This window comes from Trichogramma pretiosum, unplaced genomic scaffold, assembly GCF_000599845.2.
Source record: "Trichogramma pretiosum strain Unisexual culture from Peru unplaced genomic scaffold, Tpre_2.0 scaffold109, whole genome shotgun sequence".
Taxonomy (NCBI): domain Eukaryota; kingdom Metazoa; phylum Arthropoda; class Insecta; order Hymenoptera; family Trichogrammatidae; genus Trichogramma; species Trichogramma pretiosum.
This window is the reverse complement of record NW_019640787.1, coordinates 360,715-382,864: the sequence shown is the minus strand read 5'-3', so window position 1 is coordinate 382,864 and position 22,150 is coordinate 360,715. Positions and strand designations below refer to the sequence as shown.

General features: G+C 38.0%; 5 protein-coding genes and 1 long non-coding RNA gene across 6 annotated transcripts in view; 2 read left to right on the top strand and 4 right to left on the bottom strand.

Annotated features, from left to right (window-relative positions):
• Positions 1–9: 9 nt before the first annotated feature.
• On the bottom strand, positions 10–3,711 carry LOC106653987. Its single transcript, XM_014373663.2, has 4 exons — positions 2,005–3,711; positions 1,724–1,926; positions 1,502–1,641; positions 10–1,427 (listed from the first exon to the last, which is right to left on the bottom strand). The coding sequence occupies exons 1-4, from the start codon at positions 2,367–2,369 to the stop codon at positions 606–608; spliced, it is 1,530 nt and encodes a 509-aa protein (XP_014229149.1). The 5' UTR covers positions 2,370–3,711; the 3' UTR covers positions 10–605.
• Positions 3,712–7,681: 3,970 nt separating this feature from the next.
• Positions 7,682–9,100, bottom strand: LOC106653977. The gene is made up of 3 exons (XM_014373649.2): positions 8,556–9,100; positions 8,205–8,465; positions 7,682–8,081 (listed from the first exon to the last, which is right to left on the bottom strand). Exons 1-3 carry the CDS (start codon positions 8,911–8,913, stop codon positions 7,912–7,914), a joined length of 789 nt encoding a protein of 262 aa, XP_014229135.1. The 5' UTR covers positions 8,914–9,100; the 3' UTR covers positions 7,682–7,911.
• A 382-nt stretch (positions 9,101–9,482) lies between these two features.
• On the bottom strand, positions 9,483–10,671 carry LOC106653981. The gene is made up of 3 exons (XR_001339421.2): positions 10,533–10,671; positions 10,040–10,127; positions 9,483–9,636 (listed from the first exon to the last, which is right to left on the bottom strand). It is a non-coding gene; the product is annotated as an uncharacterized LOC106653981 (long non-coding RNA).
• A 2,132-nt stretch (positions 10,672–12,803) lies between these two features.
• On the top strand, positions 12,804–15,492 carry LOC106653961 (cell division control protein 6 homolog). Its single transcript, XM_014373629.2, has 4 exons — positions 12,804–13,284; positions 13,401–14,315; positions 14,405–14,616; positions 14,695–15,492. Exons 1-4 carry the CDS (start codon positions 13,053–13,055, stop codon positions 14,926–14,928), a joined length of 1,593 nt encoding a protein of 530 aa, XP_014229115.1. The 5' UTR covers positions 12,804–13,052; the 3' UTR covers positions 14,929–15,492.
• A 194-nt stretch (positions 15,493–15,686) lies between these two features.
• Positions 15,687–16,973, top strand: LOC106653967 (proteasome subunit beta type-7). Its single transcript, XM_014373637.2, has 4 exons — positions 15,687–15,850; positions 15,984–16,163; positions 16,243–16,558; positions 16,629–16,973. The coding sequence occupies exons 1-4, from the start codon at positions 15,789–15,791 to the stop codon at positions 16,902–16,904; spliced, it is 834 nt and encodes a 277-aa protein (XP_014229123.1). The 5' UTR covers positions 15,687–15,788; the 3' UTR covers positions 16,905–16,973.
• An 80-nt stretch (positions 16,974–17,053) lies between these two features.
• Positions 17,054–22,150, bottom strand: part of LOC106653965 (villin-1) — a 16,236-nt gene continuing 11,139 nt past the window's right edge. Inside the window, exons 6-9 of the mRNA XM_014373634.2 lie at positions 19,732–20,334; positions 19,082–19,268; positions 17,563–18,162; positions 17,054–17,474 (exon numbers count right to left, since the gene is read on the bottom strand). Of these exons, the coding sequence (XP_014229120.1) occupies positions 17,122–17,474; positions 17,563–18,162; positions 19,082–19,268; positions 19,732–20,334 (1,743 nt within the window). The 3' untranslated portion in view covers positions 17,054–17,121. The remainder of the gene's footprint in view (positions 17,475–17,562; positions 18,163–19,081; positions 19,269–19,731; positions 20,335–22,150) is intronic.

Below are 22,150 nucleotides of genomic sequence, written 5' to 3'. Positions count from 1 at the left end.
GTGATTAATTTTTTTTTATTTGTAATGATACAACTTTTTTATCATTTATGTATTACTATTTTTATATTTTTCAATACATGTAATATATCACTTACTAATGTACAGTATTGTTATAAATTATCACATAAAAATATTCACCTACGTATGACCAAACATAATATTTTTGTATTAAGCATATAGTTTTTTGGAATTTATACAAAACATTTTTTTGTCATTCACTGTATAAATTATAATAATCACCTAAAAATGTGTCTTAGTTTCAAAACTAAATATTTTGAATGAAATAATTTTAGCCAATTTATTACGTTAAAAGATGTAGTATAATAACATGGTCATATTTTCAGGCAAAACTTCTTTAAAATTTAATTCTACTTTACTATTTTTAGTCGGAAAGTGAGATGTACATATATTATATTTCTATTAAATATATATTTTTTGATATATATTATCTAATAAATTATTACGATAAAAATTGTTTAAACTTATTAGATCCTAAATCATACTTTCAGTCTTTTTATTTAATACATTTTTAGCTGCCTTTTGAGTTTTTCTAAAAAGAAAAATACTTCACTTTTCAAATCAAGTTCAGATTTGTTTTTCAACATTTAAGTAATGTAAACTTTATGTCCTTTTGGTTTTAACAATGTGTAATAAAAAATGGTAGATAAAACACACAAACTCATACATATAAATATGAGATTGAATGAAAAAAAGTATCCAAGTCCTTCCCATTCACTATAGAAGTACCAGCTTAGAGTCATAAAAATGTTTTGAGAAATAACAAATGTATAGTAAAACATCATCCATCTTTCAGCATACATGAGTCTAACTCTATATTCAATAATTCCAAAAATGTAAACTAATCCAAGCCATAAGTTAATTAAAAGACTCATGATGTCGCTGTACTTAGAATAATAAAACAAGTAGGAAATCATTATTACATAGTGAACACCAATTACAGCCATTAAATACCAAGAGAAAAATTTGAAAAATATAGCTATAGATAAAACTCGAGCTAAAATGAACAAAAACCACCAAGAGAAACACAATAAATTGCCAAAAGTATAATATTCACTTGGATAATCGAAGGAAGGTTTTTTCATTGTTTCTTGAACATCATTGATTTTAATAAAAGCTGAATCTTCTACTTGGTCAAGGGCTTTTTCTGTACTACCTTTCATACTTCCTTCTTCTTGAACAGTTATAATGGAATCTGGTCTTGGTGGAGCTGGCATATCTGGTACAGCTAGGGGGGTAAGCGTTGTGACTCTGAGAGGAGTGGGTGGTGCAATTATCTTAATATTTTTTGGAGGTAAAGGAGGAGTTTCAACTTTTTCTTGTTTTTCTTCAGTATTTTTTACTGATTCTTGAGCCTCTTTAGTCTGTGGCTTGTTAAGTAATTGCTTTTTTTCAATATTTTCCAGCTCCTGCAAAACAAGATTTTATTAATTCAAGAAAGACATTTGATGTTGTGTTTGATGGAATTTGCAAAGTTTTTTACCTGAGTTTTATACTTTTTGAACCATGTTGCCCAAGGTACTTTTCTGCCTTTCATTCTTTGACTTTCATACCTTTGAAACGATGTGATTTTTATAGCTATCACAATTACCGACATTATAATACATAAAATTTGAACAGCCACTAAAAATAAATATATAGTTAGTATTAATAAAATAATCTTGTTGTTAATGACTTTTGTATTGATCTAGGAAAATCAAAGTACCTGACTGATTTGTTCGAATTGTATCAGCTTCGTTGAACAGCAAGTGTGCCTGAAACACTGCCTGAGGAGCTGCCTGGAACCAAGCTTGCAGGAAAAAATACAATTCAATTGCTGCCGGTGCACAAGCAGTTTCCAAAGTTTTTTTCCTCTTGTCGCCAGTCAGTAACGTTGCGTCCACTGATAATACGATTAGACCGGCATATCTATCGAAATATGAAAATTAAAATTCGACGAATCGTCGATGAGATTCGAATCGACTAAAAACTGCATCGACGGCTTACCTGTAGAGCGCGAAAAGTGGAAACGCCGCGAGTTTGACGACTTGCAGCGCGAACCAAAGGCATCCTCCTTTATTTTGTTTATCGTCTTCGGTCATCCACCAGCCCGGCCTCGTAACCGTCAGCACGAAGTAGGCGAACGCGGGAATGAACATAAAAGTCATCGTGATCAGACCCCATTCTGGATTGCGCTCTTTGAAGTGTTGCACCGCGACCACCAGATCCGCGGAGAAGTTTACGACGTAGACGGCGCAGTTCAGAATAGCCGGTATCAAGAACAACAAATAGATCTGCCGCGTCGACTTCGGAGGCACTTTTAGAAATTTGTTTGATTCTTTTTCGCACGGATCGTCGATTGCCTGAGCCATTTTGCGGTTTTCAAGGTTTCTTGTTTTTTTTTTTTTGCCCACAAGTTTTAAAAACAATCACACGCACAGTTGCACAATTCTCTGGTGCTCGTGAATATTTTTGCAACGATTCAATAATACAGCCCACAGATATGTATTATTAGTCACTCATATTTTCTTATATAGCTATGCTAGATACGTCTTGCTATATGTGACTCACGCTCGTTATCAGTCTTATCGTGTTTCTCGAGATCGGGAAAATTTAAATTTCAGTCAATTTTTTGCTTCGTTCGTTAAAATATGAAAAATATCACGTCACGGATAAAAAAACTTTTTACTCGCGCCGTGCTGTATTATGGTCAAACTTTGCTGAAAACGAGCACACACCGCGAGCGCGTTCGTACGGCCTCTTTTTTAATACAACAATCTGATCGCGACGACCGAGCCTATATAACGCTTAATTGGAGGCAAAGGACTGACTGAACGAGGCACTCGTTTCACCTGTGAGCCGCGCGGCGTTGAATGAGAGAGAGAGAGAGAGAAAAAAAACAGAAAAAAAAATACCAGGTAATGAGTTTTGTCCGGTCGATCACATAACACACACACAGTGATCGCGGGCGCAGAAGTTTTGTTTTCGCACAGTTAAACAACAAACAATCAGTTCGTTTGATTTATAATAGAGAGAAGAAACGAGTCGAGGACGCGCGATTCGACCGCGAGCCGCCGCGCCGCACTGTACGCGAACACTGCCTATATATAGCTAGTGTGCGTTAAAGTACCAATGATATATACAGCGGCTTTGTACTGCCTTTTTTTTTTATTGGAAAATGACGCGGCGCCGCGGCGGAGTGTAGTCGCGCGAACATCGGAGCTGCTGCTACTGTTGCTGCTGCTACTGCTGCGGGTGGTATATACTGTAGAAGAAGGATAGCATCGCGGTCGAACAACAATTGCTGTATATGTATAGTATAGATTCGACTCGTTCTCGCGGGGGGCAAGAGTCGATGAATACACCTGTATTATACACACACGCGCACACGTACACACATACACGCAGTCCCGATGCACTTCTGCTGCGGATCGAGAGAGAGAGAGAGAGAGGAAGTGCAAAACGGGGCAATTAAGTCGAACAATTATGACCGTGCGCGCTTTCGAAGATTCATCGCGTCGATAATAAAGAGCGAAAAAGAAGCCCGTAATGCCCCCGCTGTAAATATATAAATTATAAAGAAAAAACGGAGCTGCCAGAGAGTGGTGGCCCCGCGACTCCTCTCCCGCGAAACGAGCCGCGCGCACTGTTATAATAATGCACACTGCACAGATGCGTTATATATACTATATATACTACGTATGGTGTTGCGTGGGCGTGAGCGGCGTCGCGCCGCGCGCTCCATACGTTGATTCTTATTGTTGTTGTTGTTGTTGTTAGCTCGTAGCTCCGCGTACGGAGTCACTCCCCCGCGCGCGTACACATACACCTCGATGTTAATATTAGCGCGAATATTGTATACGTAGGTATATTCGCGATTAAATCGCTTCGTGGCTCGTGACGCGAACTGCGCTACACGCGTACTTATCTTATACGTACATGTGTGTGTCTGTGTGTGCGTGCAGGACTTACGAAAACGTAGCATAATGTAATCTGACGTACGCGATCTCGAGCGGCCTATACCTCTACCTGTCGGACGCAATTATTGAGTACGTTGTAACGAGAACCTGTGTGTGACGTACTTACGCTTCTTGATGAGTCTTTTTAAATTTGAATGTATAGTATGATGTATATATGAATCGCTTGGAATTTTTAAAATAATCGGGCGCCGCCCACGATGAGTTCCTCAGATTTTGATCCAGAAAACTATTATAGTTGTCGTGTTCTTTTTAATGTTAAAATCGACTCCGAAGCCGTTTTTGACTTGAAAATCCCGAAAATAAACCGCATAGTTATCGTGCAACAGTCCTCAAAGCCCTGGAATCGTTCAACCTTTTTTGGATGCTACAAGGTTTCAAGTAAAATTATTGAAAATTCGATTCGATTTTTGGCAGAAGATGCGTTAGAGTGTGTGTATATAGAGCCGACAAACCAGTCCAAAACGAACAATTTTTTTTCAGGGCGATTCGACTCCGTTGATTCACCATCGAACATTTTTTTCGAATTTTTTTCGACAATACTATAAGTTTTGAAGCAAAAAAAAACCCATGTTTCTAATAAAAATCTGTCGTTTGAGCTGGATCTCCAATTCGAAAAGTTTTTCAAAATTTTCAAGTACTCTTTTACTACTTTTAAATCTATTTTTTTTTGTATTTTTTTTTTTTCGTTAAAGGCCTATTCTTTTTAAATTAGAAAATCGCATATATGAAGAAGGTTGCGTGAATCGAATTTTTTGACGTGCCGAAATTATAGTTTTTTTGATTCTATTCATTATTATGTTTAATTCCAAGAATCGATCAATTCAATTTCAATAAATTTTTCAGTTTTCTCTCAGCTTATCTGCAAGCTTGGATGTCGATACCGAGGCCAGTTTAACGAATTACGAGTATCCCGACGACACTGCTGCATTTTTTTCCACGTATACTTGTTTATATTGCAAACAGGCCAAGAATCAAAACACAACCAGGAGAGTTTGGCGCCTTTACTACGTCATTGATGAAATAAAAATCTTCCTTTTTTTAAACTAAAATAATTTTATTGTCTTGTTGTGATAAAATTAGAAAGAAAAATATTGATAAATCTATCAATATTCATGAATAAAATAAGAAAAATGCACGTTAACGAAATCATAATTAAATATTCAATGATTTTTCTAAAATATACAATGCACGAGGGCTTGCAGTGTTCAATAATTTTTCTAAAATATACAATGCACGAGTGCTTGCAGGGTTCCATTTTGCAAAAACCACAGAGACTAGGCGATCGCCTTCTAAGACTTTCTTCGTTTGTTTGTTCGCAAAGATGAACAAGATCCTCGTGACTCATATCGAGAAATTTTTGGCCAAAATTGTACGGCCCGTTCAATTTACAATAATCCAACATGAACAATTCGGCTGCGAATAATTCCAGATGTGGCCTTATCAAAATGTTGGCCAGGTGTCTTTTTACCACGAGACTTATGGAGCTGTGCTCCAAGCCGTCCAGCGATGGTATACGCCAATTTTTAATGTTCTTCAAAATCGAGTGAGCCTTGTCGTGACTCGTTTGGCAAACTTGATAGAGCGAGATGTCGTCGTTGATCTTCGTGTCGTAATGTAACTTGGCAACTTGAATCGCCATCGATGGACTGGGTTTATAATTGACTAAGTTCAGTGGAATTTTCCCCCTCAACTTTTCTCGTTGTTCATGCAAGTAATCGATAGCTTCTTGTTTCATGAAAAAACCAAATTTTTTATAAATGTATATTTGATCCACAATTTCCTTGTATGTAGCGCTTTCCGTTTTTTCTGTGCCGTAAGGAATTAAATGTTCCGTATCGTTTCCTCGTACTTTCAGCCAAAATTTTAGCATCCTGGTTCTAGTGTGCAGGTTCACTTCGTAGCCAACCGACTGCAATAATTGCATCACATTGATAATGTTCAAAGTCAAAGGATAGTTTTTCAATTCTAATTGTGTGAAATTCCAGCTGAACATTGTATCTTCATTTAAACTGTCGAGACTAGCGCCATGATTGAGAAGTGCCTTTGTGAGTCCAAAGTCGAAACGTCTTACAGCCAAACTCAAAGGAGTATCTCCGTCCTCGTTACGTGCTTCGATGTTGGCTCCTTTTTCAACGAGAATTTTAACAATTTCATCGACTGGTTTTCTGTAACCACAGAAATGGTTTCTCGTGCCGCATTCACACGGGCACAGTTGAGCCAGCGCGTGCAGAGGAGTCGATTTCTTGTAATCCAGCTGATTCGGATCGGACTCGTTTTCTAATAAAATTTTTATCATACCAATGTGCCTGTATTGGGCGGCAAAGTACAGCGACGAGCACTCCCACCTTCCGATCTTGACGTCATTGACGTAAATTATTTGGATAATTGTACCGTTGCGCTTGTATAGGGTATTAATTTTGAATACTGATTTTTTCGAAGGTAATTCATATCCAGCCGCATATACATTGTTACAAAACATTTCTTTTTTGTTATAAACGGTACCATCCTTGCGCATGGGTCCATACACATAAAACCAAGGGTTATTATACTCATCGCTGGAGCCTTGCCATTCATGTTGCGTGCGCAAAAACTTCCTTCCACGACTGTGAGTCAAAAATTTATCTGCGAAAACGGTACCGTGTAAAACAATCCTGCGCATGTTCAAAATGTTCTCCTGGAGTATGTCGTCATAGTTGGCACGCTGATCCGTAGTACCTGGCTCAAATTTAAATCTGGGCATCCTATTTATTAGTTTCCATGCCCACGCGTACTTGCAATTTTCGTATTCCGAAGCCATGATGGGAGACAACGATGTATTAATTGACTTATGTGATATAAACTTCAAATCTACGACTGAATTCGTGGTTGAAACACTGCGATACTGGAAACACAGACGATGTCAAACGCCGCACTGAACTGTACAAACTGATGACTTTACCATGTATGGAATGAAAACGGTTTTGAGCAGCGTATTAAAAAATATATACGTGACGTGTATAGCAATGGCTATCATATATATGCGTTTCCAAAAAGGCGGAGCGCTTGAATTTGACACAAGACATCGTTCGAAATTTAAAAAGCGCACAAGTGGCTTTTTAAGATTCATCGCGAGTCCAGCTTTTTCAATTGATTTTATATGGAGCTTATATGCAAAAGCTCGAAAGGCTGCTTTCATAGACATTATCCTATTATGTATGCAAGACAATAAAGCTTTTCCGTATTTTATGCCTGTAATATCTCGATTCCGTATTGAGTAAATGCGAAATGTTCGTGCGGATAAATTTTGGCTTCGCGGATCGCAAACCAGATCATCGCGTTTGATTCATTTATAGGAATACTATGATTTAAAAAAGGTAATGAAAGAAAAAGCCAGCTGGTCTCTGCGGTTCAACGAATTGACGCCTGTACTCGTGCAGTCCTTCTGTAGTACACATAGATTTTTGAACTTCGATAGTCGGTGTATTAAACCTTTTTTTCATGTTCCGTTTAGATCATCCGTACATATGAAGATATTCAATATTAATCGAACTCCTTATCTCACAAGTCCGGTTTTAATATTACGAGACAGTTGCGAAATCGATGTTAGCAGATAACAATTTTTTTGGATTTCCAATTGTTTCATATTTATTGATTGATGGTACTACGTCAGTGAGTCAAAGTTATTGTTTAGAATAGAATATAAAGAAAATATGAATGATAATATATTTCATAAAATTTAGGAGCCTGTTTATGTTTTAATTCAATAAATTTTAGATTAGGCAGATATTAAGCATTTTTATACACATGTTAGTTCAGTTAACATTTTACTCATGCAGAAACAACTTGCTCCTTGACTTTTTGTTGAAAAATGTTATTTTAATTTATGAAATATTTACAACTTCCTAGTACATTTACAAAATATTTACATGCATAATCTAGTGTCAGTACAACACATTTATTCTGCTGGTTGAAAGTCTTTTAAGAAGGCGTTATATCTTTGCATGATATCTGACTCATCATCCTTGGCATTGCTCAAATCATCATACTGAGATCCTACCGACCAAAGTGTTTCTAAATCATATTTCACTCTTTCTTCTGCAGAGAAAATATGTAGGGCAATATTTCCTGTAATTAACACAGAATTCAGTCATTAAACAATCAGTGTTAAATTTATATAAGTATCAAACAAATGATTATTCAACAAGGTGCAATTATCACTATACAGAATATATTATATTTTTAAATTACCTAAGTCCAATGCCTGCCATTCTTTTGACTTTTCTCCCTCAATTTTTGGTAATACATCAGTCTTATGTTTCTTGAGTTTGAATATTTTGCGTACAAATGTTGCTAAGGCTTGAATGTGTCTTGGTGATTTGCCCGTCACAACAACAATGTAATCAACATAAGATAATTCTGGAGGAACCGAAGCAACAAAAATTTGTTTGGCATTGTCTTTCTTCAATAATTCAATGAGATCATCCAGCTCAAAAACTCCATTTACACCTCCTGTTGATGACATATCATACAAGAAAAAGCAATTGTCAATTAACTCAATGTGTAACTCCTGATTAATAATGTGAAATAAAAATTATTTACGCTCTAAGTTGATTCCTTGAAAGGGATCATATTCAGCTTGTTCCTCGATTAAGTCTCCTAAATCTATTCGTTTTTTTTCTTCGCTAACGTCAAAGATTACCTGCGAATCTGCGTCGTGAAATACCTTGTATTTACTATCGAAGACAGACGAGGGGTTATGCTCGTCTTTCTGCTCTGACCGATCGTTTTCTTCTGGTTTTTCAACGATGTTACTCGATTTGCTATCCGACATGAATCTGCTCGTTGACGAATAAACATTTTTCGTGAATTTGCACCTACACGCGTGCGACGTACGCAGTGTTTTTACCGAATTAACAACAAAACGTGTTGCAGGGATCAACATATTTATGTGGTACATAGCACACGATAGCTTAGACTCGAGTGTGCATGATTCCTTTTTCGACTACACGTGGTACAAATGATGCACGTAATTTCTAATAACAAATGCTTTTCTATTTTTAATAATGATTATGATCCAATTGTTACTATGTACATGTAAGTTTTCATTATAGACTGCCTTGAGTGAGAATACAGGCTCAGCTAAATATCTCTTTCACAAATTTGCTCTTAAGTGTTAGTAAGTAGAAGTCTTTTAAAAATTGATAGTTTTTTCTTTACAATAATTACAGCAAGTCCTGAGTTAGTCAAAAGTGCTTCATGAAGCTATGTTAAGAATTCATCTCTTTCAAATGTTAATTAACAGTCACAATTATATTCCATTTCTTCAATAGTTGTAGCAAGTTGTAAGTTACTATAAGTACTTTATGAAGTCAAGTTTACTAGAGATTCTAAGTCAAGTATATTTTTTAGCTTGGTGATGAGCCACCTCATGCATTGTTCTTTGCAGTTATGAGCTTTAAATGACGTTATAATATTTTTATATTTCTTTATCAAATAATGTGGGAATAGGTTAAAGTATAAGCCATGTTTTATGATTCATCATTGTTGTTTTATTAAACTCAGCAAGATGAAATTTTATAAATGTGAATAACTCTATGTAGTTTAATGTCCAGGAAGTACAAAAGTTGATGATACAGCCAAACTTGGTAGCAAGGATATCCTCATTTTGTCAGACGCATAGCTGAAACAGAAAGAAAAAACAACATTGATAAATCTATTTCACAAATTTTTTATGGTATAAGATGCTAATGATTTTCATAGCATCAAGTATGCACTAAAACTCTTTCACATAAGTAAAGTTTAAATATTGAATAGGTAATGATCACATGTATGAAAATTTAATTGAATATAATTCTTATTCTTATTCAGAAGAGTAGAGCAAAATTAAGTGCACTTTAATGCAATTTAACTAATAAAGGCTTTAGCATCTTCATTCAATGAATTCATTGTAAAGAAAAGCATTACTACTATTTCAAGCGCCGAGCAGTCTATTTTCATGAAGAAATAGATGAACTTTGTAATAGATTTCAATTTGCCTCCGAAGAAATGTGAAAATGTATGTGCGTTTAAAATGAAATACTTACAGTTATTATCGATGGTGGAAATCTACTTGGACCTCGCACGCATCTTCCTCCTCTTACGCTTTAGCCTGCGCATCCTCTTCTTACGCCACTGGAATTATACAAAAAAAATGTTGGATTAGATATTGCGAATATACTTCGACAAAGATACGTTTTACAGGCGACGCTGCTGCAACGCCTCCATGATGGAATCGACCACGTGTAATTGCGAAAATTCGATCAGCATTGAATGTACACTTAATCGTAAATTTATAATTCAATTGAATGATTTTAAATAAGAATTTATCGCTGTTACAATGAATTAGCAGTGAATTTAATCGTTAAGAGCTAAAATAAGGCGAGCACGTGGAGGAGCTGCAGCTATTCCGGGCGCGGATAGAGAGTTCAAGAAGGTTATGATGTTAACGTTAAAAATTGTTGAAATAAAACGCGTGATATTTATAATAAAAATGGAATTCTAAAGCAGAAATAATGTGATAGGAGTGTGAATTAATACCTTTGCTCTCATTTCGAAGTTTTCAAGATCTCTAGTTTTACCTAGAGGTCAAGATTCAAGCCGATTAGAGTCGACTTTTACTGTTCGCTGCTGAGACCAATATGAAAGAGCAACCCTGGTCGCGGAGGCACCTTAGCCGGCCGGAACGCCACCGTGCACGAAAAGTGCAACTCGCGCACGAGCCCGAGAATTTCACGGAGATCTCCAGCAGAGGGACTCTCGCCGCGAAAATTGAATTCGACGAGTCGGGAGAAACGATCGAGCGACAATTTTTAACGTTTTGAATGCGCTAATTACTTGGAAGCATCTCGAGATTACTTCCTCGATGAATACTCCATTGCGTGACTTGCGATTTTTTTTTATTTTCAATAAAGTTTGCCGAAAAAGATACAAAATTAATCTTTCTCGCGGTGAGGATGTTCTTTTTTCTTTCGGCCTCACGAACGCTATATGCAGCGCCACGGCGAGGATCGCATCGAGTTTCGTATGTGCCTGTAGCGTTGGGAACAAAATTTGAAATTTAATTCTCTGACTCTCGGTGAGATTTTTTATTTTTTAACGTGGAATTAGTTAAAAAACTAAACTATAGAGCTATCATTAGAGAATTAGTTCAAGCCCTTATATCCAATCCAGTTTAGATAATTTTTTTTTCGGAAAAAGAAAGCCTTCTTTTGCACAATTTTTAATAAAATTTATTAAATTCTTTTTTTCTCTATAATAAATCATTTCGCAGAATTTCATTGCAAATCTTTATAAAACTATTAACTCTCGAACAATTATGCAATCAGGATTCACGATTATTTAAATAAAAAGGCACAGCTTAAAAACGAAAAAACGGAGCAATTTCATGAGTTTCAGCAAAAATAGCCCACTGAAAATTTTCATGCAAACATCCACTTGTGTGAATTATAAATACGTATCGCTCGCGATTGTCGCAATGGTCCTTCTTTTTAGTTAATCGTGAATATATTATTTTTTTATGCGGATACGTACATGTCGGTAAGAACGACTTCCAATTTCGTAGCGGTGTAGCAAACACGTGGTGGTTTAGTACCGTATCAAAAAAAAAAAAAAAAAATAAAAAAAGTTATGTTTAATTTTCAATATTCGCATTATTCGCTGCTTTAAACATTGCATTTCAAAAATCGACTTCACTGTCATATCTACTCGAACTATCGGATCATTTTTAGATCAATCAGTATACATGATAAATATAGGTTTTGAGCTCGAGCAAGTTTGGAGTAATTGAAAAACTATGGAATAATGATAATAAATGTTCAGCATTCTTTATTTATCGCATTGTTATTGTTATAACGAATAAGCTCATTCTACCCGCTGAAAAACCTTGTGATATTAAACTTTTATGCATTGGATTATGATAAATTTTCAATCATATTTTTTTCCCATCATTTCGAGCTGATTGCTACACATGTAGCATCTTGTACTCGTGGCACCGAAGATACGTGTATAGCGACACAAAAAACATCTAAACTTTCTATGCTTTATCTCACGATTGGAGTTATAGTTTTCTCTAGGTATAACTTCGTTAAATTCGTGATTATATGATAAATCCTTTTTTTTTAGATAAGCGTTTTCCATCGTACATTTGAGTTGTATAAATATCATGTTAGAAAGCATCAGCGCATTTCATTTTTTCGAACTGTATCTTTATAATACAGAAACGAATTGACCAATGCTGCATCCCATTCATTTTTTATAAACAATAACGATTTATTTATCGTTCAGACTCGAAACAGTCGAGCCTCGTTGGCATTTAAGTGAAAAATGCCGAGTCAGTTCTTAGCAACAAGTGCAACAGAGACGGAACGATAGTCGGCCACGACGATTAGTTTCCAGGTCGTTCATCTCCGAGACACAAAATATCTTACGTAAAAAAGCCGTATATGGACTATCATCGCTCTCGTTGACGGTCACGTTTCACTTTCTCTCACACATTTATGCACGCAGCAATATCCATGTGCCGTGAGTTTGTGGTAGTAGGACCTCCGTGACGTCACGTCCATAGATGCCGTACGATAAACGATCATCACTCTATCGCCAGCTGTTGCAAGCGCGCTTTTTTTGCTCTCTCTCTCCCTACCTCTACCCGGGAACGGCTCGCGCGCAGCCGCTTCGAACGTGCGCGCACCTGAGAGAACAGCATATAGCAGTCCCTCCAAAATTTCAATGTTTATCGCTGACGCTGACGCCGCTGCTGCGCCTGTTGCGCGCCAATGTTGTATATACAACACAATTTCCCGCGCGATTAAAGAGACCCCGGCGATGAACGCGCTCGGTGCCTGCCGCGAAATTATTATTAGGCGAGACCACGGGGCCAGTCGCGGCATAGCACCATCACACGGCGGAGTCGTTATAAAAATATCGCTCGCTCTTTAACGTGTCTCTCGCGTTCCATATCAGGCCTGTCATTAAATACACATACGTATCGCTTGAGTCAAGTTCGAACTCGTAGCCAGCGTTTTTCCGTCTTTTGATTTCTTCGGTTTCGACGTCGCCAAAATGAGCCTTCAAACCTCGCTGTCCTTTCCTATCAGGAAAAACTTTTACGGTATCAAGGAGTCGCCCAAGGTGGAATACACCACCATTCCGCTTTCGAAGACGCCGTCGAGGTACACGCCGACAGTCAAGAAAATTGTTGACATCAGCGAGTCCGAGTCGTCGTCGGATTCCGAGGACGAGAACGTCAATTCCAATTTCAGAACTCCGAAGAGAAAACAAGACTCTTCAAATGGTATGAGCGTAATTGTTTTTTTAACTCAAATCGATTTTTAATTATAAATTAAAATTCAATTGTTGAGTTGTTGAGTGTTATAGTCGCTTCATTTTTTTTCGTTTTTAATGTTTCAGTTTGCAGTGAGGCATCACCTCCCAAACAGAAAAAAGTTACATTCACTCCAAAAACACCTAGTACTTTATTAGACAAATTGACTTTGTTATCACCCATGACCGCTAGCCCGGGTATTCTCAAGCAAGAGAAATTAGCACCAAAGAAATTATTCTCCAATAAATATAGCGAGGCTAGGAAAGCATTGCACAGTACTCTACCAGAAAACTTGATTGGTAGAGATACAGAAATGACTGAACTTGAAAACTTCATTGACACACATATGACAAATCAATCATCTGCATCGTTGTATGTATCAGGACCACCTGGTACTGGTAAAACTGCTTGCCTGTCCAAGATTATGTTGAAACCAAAATTCAAAAAAGCATTTCAAATAGTTTATGTCAACTGTACTTCGATGAAATCTGCAGCTGCTATTTATTCTGCAATTATAGAAGAATTGGGAATAGAGAAACCAAAGTCTAGTAAAAGTAATAAATCTGTGATTGAAAAGTATTTGAAGGGAGCACATAAAATGCTTTTATTAGTGTTAGATGAAATGGACCAATTGGAGAGTAAAAATCAAGCAGTACTTTACTCTATTTTTGAATGGCCATCAATTCCAGACACTAAATTAATATTAGTAGGAATAGCCAATGCTTTGGATTTGACTGACAGAATTTTACCTAGATTGCAGGCAAGATGTGAACTAAAACCAACTTTGCTACACTTCAAACCATATACAAAACAGCAAATTATGGAAATTATTACTGAACGTCTCAAAGAAGCTAATGTTTTAGATATTTTTACAAGTACTGCTATGCAACTTTTGTCAGGTAAAGTTGCAGCAGTATCAGGTGATATACGTAAAGCTTTGGATATTGGCAGAAGAGTTATTGAAATTGCTGAGTCTCAAAAGATGTTGCAATCTACTCAAAGTAAGTGTCATTAGCAAATTTTTAAATGATTTCATCATTCTGTTAAATTAAAATTTTTGATTTGTTGCATAACTACTTTTGCATTACAGACAGTAACTCTGACGATAACAATAAAAATGGAGATGATGCAATTAGGAAAGTAGATTTTCAAGAAGTAAGGTCAGTTCTTAATGGAGTATATGGAGGCTCACAAAATGTTGATAAAGCTGAAAATGAATTTCCATTGCAACAGAAACTCCTTCTGTGCTCATTGATGCTTATTTTAAACAGAGGAAGGAACAAAAATGTTACAGTTGGAATGGTAAAAACATTTATTTCCATGATTCATTTTTCTTAAATATCTTATTGAAATTATAAAAGCAAAACTTATTTTTTACAGCTACATCAAGTCTACAGAAAAGTATGCGAAAAAAGGAAGATCAACAAACTTGACATGTCAGAATTTGTTAGCTTATGTTCACTAATTGAAACTCGAGGCATTGTAAAAATCATATCAAAGAAAGAAGCTCGTCTGTCAAAAGTTAGCTTAGAATGGGATCAAGAACTTCTTACCTCTGCTTTGCAAGACAAAGTACTCTCTTCAGACATCATTAATGATGTATCATGCTTGTAAATAATTTGTTGAAGTGGTTCTGTTTGATGATTGTTATAATGTATATGAACTTAAATATTGTCTAATTTAAGTTACTAGGAGTCAAGAATATATATTTTTATTAAGTAGATAAATGACACTTTAGTTACAATTGTCAAGATGAACAATTTTCAATAATTTGTAACTAGAGATGAAGAAATCCAATGATATTCACTACTGAATGTGTCTTATGTACAAAGTTATGTAGTTATAAGTTTTATCAAAGTTTTAGTGTGCATGTATAGCTCAAGTACTTTTACCGTTTGTTGTGACTTGTTTTGGTAAAAATAATTAGTATTCAGCTATTGATACTTATGTATAATAATTAAATAACGAAATAAGTGCCTTGTTAGTGCTCTTACTAATTATATATAAAAGTACGGATTAGATAATTGAAAATCAAGATTTACCACAATGATATAAAAATTGTAAATATATTATTTTCAGACTGAAACATAATGATTCAGTTTTATTGATTAATGGTTTTTTATCAATATAAAATTACGTATTATATTACTCCGATGTGAATATAATAAAAAAAATCAATTCATGAAAAATTAATGACTTGAAGATATTTTTCTCGTCACTTTCCCACACACACTAAAAGTATTGCCTTTTATCATGTGAGCGTTTGATGTATGCTACTATGCGTAGTGAGTTTACTACTCGTTTCAAATTGTGGCGCCACTGCGACTGCGTGGTTGCCTCTCCAGCGCTAAAACACACTTTGTTGTTGACTGCTGATATTCGGCAAATTTGCTGAACGGCGTTTGTGTTGCCGCATAATTGTTAGGAAAGCAAAGTGTACCATTGTCAATCATTTTCATTCGCAATAGAAGAAAATGTCGTCCATCTTAGTCCCGGATATTCCAGCTCCTGGATTTTCTTTTGATTTATGTCAAAGGTAAATTATATTTGCAATTTTATCCGTCCCAGATTTTCGTAAAGTAACTGTCGTCTAACCTCATTTGAACCAATAGTGCTGTGTCATTTTAATGTTTTTAAATAGTAATGTCAAAACATTGAAAACATTTCAGGAATTCCCTATTGGAGAAAAAGGGATATCCAGCTCCCAAAGCACAAAAAACTGGCACAACGATTGTTGCTATTGTTTATAAAGATGGTGTTATTCTTGGTGCTGACACAAGAGCTACTGAAGGCAACATCGTTGCAGACAAACTTTGCAGTAAAATCCATTTCTTAGCTGATAATATGTAGTAAGTAACATGATATTTTCATTAAATAGTTAGGAAAATTCAATGAAATGCCTAATAATGTTCTTTCTCGTGTAAACAGTTGCTGCGGTGCTGGTACAGCTGCAGATACAGAGGCAACAACTAACATGATTTCAAGTCAATTAGAACTCCATCGTCTTAATACCAACAGAGTTGTTCCAGTTGTAACAGCTGCTAAAATGTTGAGCCAAATGCTCTTCCGTTATCAAGGACATATTGGAGCTGCGTTGATTGTTGGTGGTGTTGATAATGCAGGCCCTCACGTTTATTGTATTTATCCCCACGGATCCTGTGATTCTCTACAATATACAACTATGGGATCTGGATCTTTAGCAGCTATGTCAGTTTTTGAAAGCCAGTGGAGACCAAATATGAGTGTATGTTGACATTGAAAAAATAATTTATTCTTTTTTTCAAATTAAATACTACAGCTGACTTAAATTTTAGGAGGAGGAAGGCAAAGAACTGGTAGCAGACGCCATTCGTGCTGGTGTTTTCAATGATCTTGGATCAGGAAGCAGCGTTGACCTGTGCGTTATTCGCAAAGGATCTGTAGATTATCTTAGACCTTACGAGATGTCATGTAAAAAGGGAGAGAAGCAAGGAACTTATCGTTACAAACGTGGTACAACTGCCATTCTTCAGAAGTCAGTCAGACCAATTATTATCGAGGATGAAATGATTCAACGAGTCGATCACGAATCAATGGACACTTCATCTTGAAAAATTTTATTTTCTTCAAAATAATTAATTGTTTATTACTCTACGCTAATTATTAAAATAAAATCAAGTTTTTTTCATGGTACATTAAAGAAAAAATAAAATTACGTTTTTATTCTCTAAACAATGAATATATAGGATATGTCATTTGGTTCATCATTCTCTACAAGACTTGATACAATCACAACGTAGTGGACAAATTAAGTTTCTCGTTTTCGTTTTAAAAAAGCCCAGCAGTCTGTTTGAGACGCTGTCTGCGCCAAGCCGGCAATTTCTCGAATTCCGTTGGCTCCATCTTAAAGACGGCTCTGAAGTCGTCGAAGGTCAGGTGCATCTCCTTTCTCGACACGTCGACGCCGGCGGGCAGCTTGTCGGGGTCGCTCTTCAAAATCTTCATCGGGTACTTGACGTAATTGCTGAAGTCGGACTCGAGCTTGATCGACATTATGTCGTTGACGATCGTTGGGTCTTGTTCCTGGTAATTCGATTGAAGCGACTCGAACGATCTGTAGTCCCTCAGCAGATTGTGATTCCAATTGTCGAAGAGTCCAATGAAAGTCGGCGGCTCCAGGCCTGCGCGTGAAAAAAAATCGGTAACGATACGAGACATCGTAATTTATATTTTAAGAATTAAAAGCGTAAATTAAACTCTCGAACGGACCTTGCCTCACGACGGAAATGACGGTATTGCGATCCCGAGCGGCCGGATGCGTGTAGAGATAGATCTTGGCCTCTTCGACGTACTCCTTGAGGGGCTTGGGGGCCGCGTAATCGCCAATCCAGACCCAGACGCAGTTGGCCGCCTCGAGCAGCCAGGCGGCTTCGGGCAGCAGCTGGGCTTGGCCGAAGCCCAGTATCTCCTCGCCGACGAACACGTCCTTCTCCACTCGCAGATGATAGAGATGCGGCTCCAGTTCGGGCTCCTCCTGGTACTCGAGGCAGTCCATCGTCATGCCGGTGCCACCGGGCGAGGTGTTGGTGCCGCCGCCGCCGCCCAGCTGGGCCCAGAACTCGGGCTCCTCGCTGCCCTCGCGCACCAGCGGGGCATTGGCCGGGGCGAGGCGGCGCGAGGCCTCGCGAGCGTCGCCGGTGCTGCGCGAGCCGCACCAGACGCAGCCACCCCCGCCTCCCCCGCCGAAGCTCGCCGAGAAGAGGATGAAGACGCCGCTGGAATCGAGGCTGCTCGCGCGCAGTGGCCGCTCCACGGCCTTGGACGTGTAGGGCGTCGAGCCGTACACGCGCACCAGATACTTTTTCGGAGCTGCGATTAAATCGGATTATTCGTTATCGTCGTCTAATTAAATATTATACAGGCACACAGAAGGAAACATATAAAGTTCAGTTCCGGAGACCGGACCTAACATGTCTGACGTAATTTTTGCCGAGGAACTCAACGGTGACCTTCGATTTGACCTCAATGCAACTTCAGAGCTACATTGAATTAAAAATTGATTTTTCAAACTAGAGCTCAAATTCTCTATTGAAGCTTTCCAAAGAGAAGAAAATATTACGTCAGAAAATATCTTTGATTATTTTTTTCATGGTTGACTTGTGATTTATATTTAATTCTTTATGTTTGATTCCTCTAATAACCATCATTAAAAACGCGATTCAAAAACATGAAATAAAAGATCCCCCCTTCAGAAACTTTATTTATGATTAATTTTATTATTTAAGATTAATTTCTAATTAAAACTTGCATAAATTTTTAAGGGAGATTTTGAATTAGAGATTTTTTTGACCATCCTCCAACGAGAAAGATCATCTTCGTTGGACGGTCGATGATCTGATTTCGGATTTGAATTCGACATCTTCAAAAACCTAGGTATACGTACTTTCAGATTTTTAAACAAATTTTTCTCATTTTCATCGTCAAATTTACTGCCTCTAAGAGGACTATGAAAAAAAGATCTTTCGAACATAAAAAATTTTCTTTTTCGAAAATGCGGAAAAAATCACCCTTTAAAAAAAGATTCTTTCACTGCATCATCTTAAGAGAAATATTTAAAACTGCACTCCTATGTGAGTTTGTCTTCGTAGAGACGGTCGAAACGACTTTAAAAGTAAGCAAATCTAGAAAAACTATAGGTTCGAGTCTCTGAAATTGGATTTTTTCTCGTATGCCTGTTTGATTATCATTGATTTGCCGCTTGTGTGCACGAGCAAAGAGATGTACTCACGATTGTTGCTACGATGTCCGGATAGAATGATGAGCTTGCCGGCGAAGATCTGCAACAGATGGGCCGGCTCTTGGCCTTGGGCCGTCCTGACCAACTGGGCCGAGTCCTGTTCGGCCAGCAGACAGGCAGCTTCCAGGGCAGCCTCCCGATCTGTGCAGCTCGACTGTGCTCCCTCCCAGCAGTAAATCTGCGATGGATATTGATGAATGCATACATAAAATTTTTGCAGGCGTAAATGTTTGTGAAAGCTAGTGTGACGCGTATCCCGCAAGATGATAAAATGATTAATAGCTTCGATCGATCGGTAGATTACTCCGGATATGCGTTTCCGTGAACGATCATCGATCTTATAGTTTTTTATTTGAGAAAATTTTGAAAAGCGTTGATTTGAAAACCATGAAATGATCTCAGTTGAAAGCGACAAGAGTCGGTCTACGTTTTAATAATATAGCATTTTCCGGTCATCGACCGGAAATTTAAGCGGTGCTTTCATTCGAGAATATTTTGGAAAAAAAACTTCTTTGTAAATTTTTAAGACGCGCTTCCACGTTGTCACATGGAGATCTCGAAGATGCTTTAATTTTAAATCTCGAGAGTCCCGAGTAACTATTCTCTATCATATTATATCAAAACGATTGCACAGTACTAACTATGGTTCTGGCGCGCCTGCCGTATCCGTACTTGTATCGGAGCACGTAGCACGACTCGGCGTAAAAAATGGCCCGATCGTGGGCGACCAGACCCAGTCCGGTCTTGCCCTCGGCGACCCAAAGGCTTCGCTCTTGGGACGTGCCGTCGTCGACCAGCTGACACTCAGCGGCCATCCTCGGGCGTTCGGCCATGTAGTCCGGATCGAAGCTCGCCGGCAGCACCAGCGGTCTGCGTCTTTGTTGATTCGTCCTTACGGATTTGTCGTTACTGCTGCTGCTGCTGCTCTGCTGCTGCATTCTTAACCAGGAGCGCAGCTCCGTGGGCTCGTGGCCCTCGAGGGCTCTGGCCACGGGCACGCTCGGCCTGTAGCCCTTCTTCTTGACGAAGCCTCGGGCGTTGCGCACCGCCTCGAGGCGCTCCTTGGGCTTGGCCAGTCGGCCCACCCAAGCCCAGACGCCGGCCTCGCCGCGCTCCAGCAGAAACACCGAGTCGGACTCGAGCTCGCTGCGCGACACCGGGCCGCTCTTGACCTCCGCGACCTTGTACTTGCCGACCTGGTCGCTGCACTTGTACAGCTTCAGGCTCGCCGAAGGCAGGGCTTTCTGTAAACATCGTTAGAGAGAATTTAATCTTTTGTACTCTTGGACGACTTCCCCGGGGAAACCGACCGGGTTTTACACATTCAGAGCACCACGTCACGTTAGTCACGAACCAGGTGGGATTTCATGTACTTTTGGACGATTTTATTCAAATTTTCAAAAAAAAAAAAAATCTCTAGCGAGATCAACGTAAAACAATATATGTATATTTTTCTTATATTACTAGTGAAATGAATTTTTTATAAATCGGTCATTACTTTCAGCAAAGTTTTATTTTTTATCGTACATGATTTTGGTTAAAACTTCCATTTCTATGATCGGCTCTGCTATATATGATGAATCTAATGTTTGTATAAAAAAAAACAAACACATTGTAAATCTTTTATATTGATAATTTTTGATATATTCAATATTTCACATTAATAAATATAGGTCTTGTTTATTCTATCTCGTTTGTTTTGAAGGACATTTCCTAACATGTTGATTCTTTTTTTAACAGCGTGATGATTTCCCTGACAAATACAATTTTTCATGCAATTACACAATGTAGTTTTTAAGTAATATTTATAAATATTTATAAATATTAATGTTTCGTGGATAAATTTGTATCCGTCCGACAGTAAACTTATTCGTCGTTTACAATAAAACAATTGCTAATTGCCCGGTGGCAATGGTTACGTATCGAACAGCCAGAGCCATATTATATTTCGCTTACTTATATAGTGTGACATAATAAGAATGTTCAATAATTCCTGAGAACTTAAATATAAGCTAAATCGCCATGACTTTGCTATCTAGTAGGTTTTTTTGGGTCCTGAATCGAATGGTGCAGTCAGATTTGACAAAAGTTGGATATTTCTTGGATAAAAATTTTTTTTCGGCCAAATAACGGTTGGATCTAATTTTCATTTATGCCATGTGAAAGAGCATTTTTTTCCCTTCTCAAATGACTACCAATGAGATTCGAAAGATAACTTTTTCATTCAAAGATATAGAATTGAAAATTGAAAAAAAAGTTTGGATTTTCGCGAGTGCACTTGCACTCACGAGAGCAAATGACAATCGCTTGCGTTTTTAAGGTTCGTGACGAAAAATAGCGCGTAAATAATCAAAGAGATGGCGCAATGCAAGATAAAGAGGAAACGAATGCTCTATAAAAAAGAAAAAAATACATAGCTCAGCCCTAAGCTCAGCGATAGCCGAATTACAACTTTGGGTCTGAAAAACTCATCCTCGAAGCCAGCGGTCGAGCTAATTTTGTGCTGCTTTCATGTTTTTTGAGAAATCAAGTAAACTTTTATTGATCACAGGCCACCAGCTCGGCTCTCAGCTCAGCGAGAGTCGAATTACCACCCCGGGTGTGACAAACTCATCCTCGAGGCCAGCGGTCGAGCTAATTTTGTGCTGCTTTCATGTTTTTTGAGAAATCAAGTGAGTTTGCATTGATCACAGGGCACCAGCTCAGCTCTGAGCTCAGCGCGAGTCGAGCTACGACCCTGGGTCGGAAAAACTCATCCTCGAGACCAGCGGTCGAGCTAATTTTGTGCTGCCTTCATGTTTTTTGAGAAATCAAGTAAACTTTTATTGATCACAGGCCACCAGCTCGGCTCTCAGCTCAGCGAGAGTCGAATTACCACCCCGGGTGTGACAAACTCATCCTCGAGACCAGCGGTCGAGCTAATTTTGTGCTGCCTTCATGTTTTTTGAGAAATCAAGTAAACTTTTATTGATCACAGGCCACCAGCTCGGCTCTCAGCTCAGCGAGAGTCGAATTACCACCCCGGGTGTGACAAACTCATCCTCGAGACCAGCGGTCGAG

Coding starts and splice junctions, on each gene's coding strand:
- LOC106653987 (XM_014373663.2), bottom strand. CDS start 2,369: ATGGCTCAGGCAATCGACGATCCGTGCGAAAAAGAATCAAACAAATTT. Junction 1,927..2,004: donor CCACTTTTCGCGCTCTACAG/GTAAGCCGTCGA, acceptor ATATTTCGATAG/ATATGCCGGTCTAATCGTAT. Junction 1,642..1,723: donor AATTCGAACAAATCAGTCAG/GTACTTTGATTT, acceptor ATTTATTTTTAG/TGGCTGTTCAAATTTTATGT.
- LOC106653977 (XM_014373649.2), bottom strand. CDS start 8,913: ATGTACCACATAAATATGTTGATCCCTGCAACACGTTTTGTTGTTAAT. Junction 8,466..8,555: donor TCAAGGAATCAACTTAGAGC/GTAAATAATTTT, acceptor TGTCATCAACAG/GAGGTGTAAATGGAGTTTTT. Junction 8,082..8,204: donor ATGGCAGGCATTGGACTTAG/GTAATTTAAAAA, acceptor TGTTAATTACAG/GAAATATTGCCCTACATATT.
- LOC106653961 (XM_014373629.2), top strand. CDS start 13,053: ATGAGCCTTCAAACCTCGCTGTCCTTTCCTATCAGGAAAAACTTTTAC. Junction 13,285..13,400: donor AAAACAAGACTCTTCAAATG/GTATGAGCGTAA, acceptor TTAATGTTTCAG/TTTGCAGTGAGGCATCACCT. Junction 14,617..14,694: donor AAAATGTTACAGTTGGAATG/GTAAAAACATTT, acceptor TATTTTTTACAG/CTACATCAAGTCTACAGAAA.
- LOC106653967 (XM_014373637.2), top strand. CDS start 15,789: ATGTCGTCCATCTTAGTCCCGGATATTCCAGCTCCTGGATTTTCTTTT. Junction 15,851..15,983: donor TCTTTTGATTTATGTCAAAG/GTAAATTATATT, acceptor AAAACATTTCAG/GAATTCCCTATTGGAGAAAA. Junction 16,164..16,242: donor TTCTTAGCTGATAATATGTA/GTAAGTAACATG, acceptor TCGTGTAAACAG/TTGCTGCGGTGCTGGTACAG.